This window comes from Primulina tabacum, chromosome 18 (assembly GCF_025594145.1).
Source record: "Primulina tabacum isolate GXHZ01 chromosome 18, ASM2559414v2, whole genome shotgun sequence".
Lineage (NCBI taxonomy): Eukaryota > Viridiplantae > Streptophyta > Magnoliopsida > Lamiales > Gesneriaceae > Primulina > Primulina tabacum.
The window spans coordinates 19,840,341-19,842,893 of record NC_134567.1 but is presented as its reverse complement, the minus strand read 5'-3'; the positions used below and the strand labels follow the sequence as shown (position 1 = coordinate 19,842,893).

At 46.6% G+C, this 2,553-nt stretch overlaps 1 protein-coding gene across 1 annotated transcript; it reads left to right on the top strand.

Annotated features, from left to right (window-relative positions):
- The first annotated feature begins 1,077 nt into the window (after positions 1-1,077).
- LOC142533397 (uncharacterized) lies at positions 1,078-2,553 on the top strand. Its single transcript, XM_075640148.1, has 2 exons — positions 1,078-1,596; positions 1,683-2,553. Exons 1-2 carry the CDS (start codon positions 1,078-1,080, stop codon positions 1,899-1,901), a joined length of 738 nt encoding a protein of 245 aa, XP_075496263.1. The 3' UTR covers positions 1,902-2,553.

The window sequence follows — 2,553 nt, the reverse complement described above, 5'->3', positions numbered from 1 at the left end:
GTTCGCCCCTCCGCTTGTTCTATTGGTCCTATTCCGTGAGTCTTCTCCCGCGCTATTTCCGGGTCAGTTTTTTCCTCTATCTATTTGATTATCCTCAATAGTTATGTCTTCTTCCGATTCTGAGTCTAGTTCTTCGAGTGACCCCGAGAGGTTTAGCGAGTCTAGCATGTCTAGCCAAAGTAGGACTTCCCTGGCTGATCCTGAGTTTACCATTGATTCCCATGAGGAGGAAGTCACCGCCCACAAAATTGTCCTGGTAAAGAAGTTCGTCATGTGACCCAACAAATGAACATATCTGAAGCAGATAACTTATGGTATGGTCATCTGTCATCCCATATCCCTCCTGGTAGCTAGTCAAAACTTAGGACTTTGTGGCACATTCCTCCCTCCCATCAGATCATCATTCTTACCGCTAAGGACCGAACGTACCTAGCCCCCAAGGGCTGCTACACCTTCTTTCAGCACCACCTTGATGCCGGTCTTCGTTTTTCCCTTGTGCGATTTCTTCCAAGAATTGAGCAAATACTATCAGGTGCATCTAGGTCTGCTAACTCCCAATGCTCTCCGCTTGATAAGCTGTTTTGCTGTGCTATTCCGGGTCTTAGATTTCCCTTTGAATTGCACCACTTTCTCCTACTTCTTTGTTCTGTCCAGATCAAAAGAAGGACCTTTTTATGTGACTTGTCGGTCTACCCATAAGCTTTTCGAGGGGGCCCCTAGTCATGTGAAGGATTGGAAAAAATATTACTTCTTTATCCAGCCTCTTAAGGAATTGACCTGTTTCACGGATTGGTACCCTATTTTCACCAAGCCCGACCTTTCCAAGGGTTACAAGAAAGATAAGGAGTATCTGGAGATAATGAGTGTATTAGGAGATCGATGCTTTAGCATTCCCCAACTTCTGTCTGAAGATCTCCTGTGCCATGCCGGGTTAAGCCCCGCAAAAATTAAACTGAAGGAGGACGCCGGTAGATATTCTCATCTCTTCACCCTTTCTGTCTCTCTTTCGCTTATTGTGTTCTTTGATGATATTCTCACTTGGTTCATTATTTTTATTTGCAGGTGTTAGAATCATGAATGCCGCACTGCAACGTGAGATTGCGAAAAAGAAAGTTGGGAGTTCATCCTCTGCCCCACAGAAATCAGTCATTCCAGCAGTCACGACGGGCACAAAGGGAGATTGCAATGCTGCTAAGAAGAAGAAAACAGGTTCTTGCTCCACTACTGCTGCGAAGAAGAAGGCAGGCTCATCCTCCTCCACCCCAAAGCGAGCCTCCTCTCCACCTCCTCCGCCTGGTAAGAAGAAGGCGTCCATTGATCCTAGCCCAGTCAATCCCGCATTCTGGTAAGCGCAAGATTTTTGAGATCTCAGTCGTGTCGGTCTCTTCTCCAGAAGGGTCAGGGTCGGATGAGGGGCCTCCCCCTGAATCGGGGGTACATCCTCTATACACATCAGATACGGCCATCGTCGGGCGGGGTCCTACTCAGCTGGCTCAGAAGATAATGTATCAGCTTCCTTCCGACACGGATGCAGCGTTCATGAATTCACTGGGGTGGTCAGACCTCACTCGCCAGACATGCAGCAGCATCACTGAGGTATATTTCTCCTTCTAGTCTCTAGATTGATGTCCAATACATGTATGATTTTCTAGTCATCATTTCACTCTTGTCTACTTATCCAGGGCATGATGTACATAACGGAGTTGGTGGAGCGTGCCAACACCACTCGATCTACTGCCTGCCAAGACTTGCGCGAGGGCATGGCTCTTCGTGAACAGCTCCAAGCTACTATCGATGAGATGAAAGCGACACATGCTAAGGAGCTTTCGGAGTCCCAAGCTCAAGGTGACGAGCTTCTGAAGGAAAAACAAGAGCTTCTGAAAGAGAAACACGAGCTTTAGCGACTGACAGAGGACAGTGTGAGGGAGAACCAGAGGCTGAAGGAAGAGTTAAAGATTGCTCAAGCTGAGGCAGCACAAATCCATAGGGACCTCAAGGACGCCAAGGCGCAACACGCTTCCGAAGCCTCTTCATTCAAGGAAGAATTCCTCAAGTCTGAGGAGTTCAACGATATCTGCGCTCCTAAAGCTTACCATTTCCTGGAGGTGGGTTTCGAGGGTGCGGTCGACCTCTTCAAGGCTCAGGGCTATCCTCCGCCAGGCGCCCCTACTAACTTCATCGACATTGAGGCTTTCGTAGCGAGTCTCCCCCCCGATTCTTAGACCGTTACTTTTGTTATTTTTTTATATCTGCAGACATTGTATGCCTTCGAGCCATATTCTGTTACTTTCTGCACTGATTTACTTTCCATAGTACTATGCGACTTTCGCGATGTTTACATTTGGTTACTTTCTTTTGCACACTTTTGGCATGTATGAACTCGCTTTACGCAACATTGAGTATTTTGCATTTGAATTTATGGCTTCTTCGGAGTTTGTATATGATATTATTAACCTGCTAGGGAAAATAATATCTCCACCCTCTAACTCCTCTGTTAGGTGAAATTTTAGAAGGAAAATTCAATTTTTCACGCAGCTCTTCTACTAGGCGATG

Coding starts and splice junctions, on each gene's coding strand:
- LOC142533397 (XM_075640148.1), top strand. CDS start 1,078: ATGCCGCACTGCAACGTGAGATTGCGAAAAAGAAAGTTGGGAGTTCAT. Junction 1,597..1,682: donor CATGCAGCAGCATCACTGAG/GTATATTTCTCC, acceptor CTACTTATCCAG/GGCATGATGTACATAACGGA.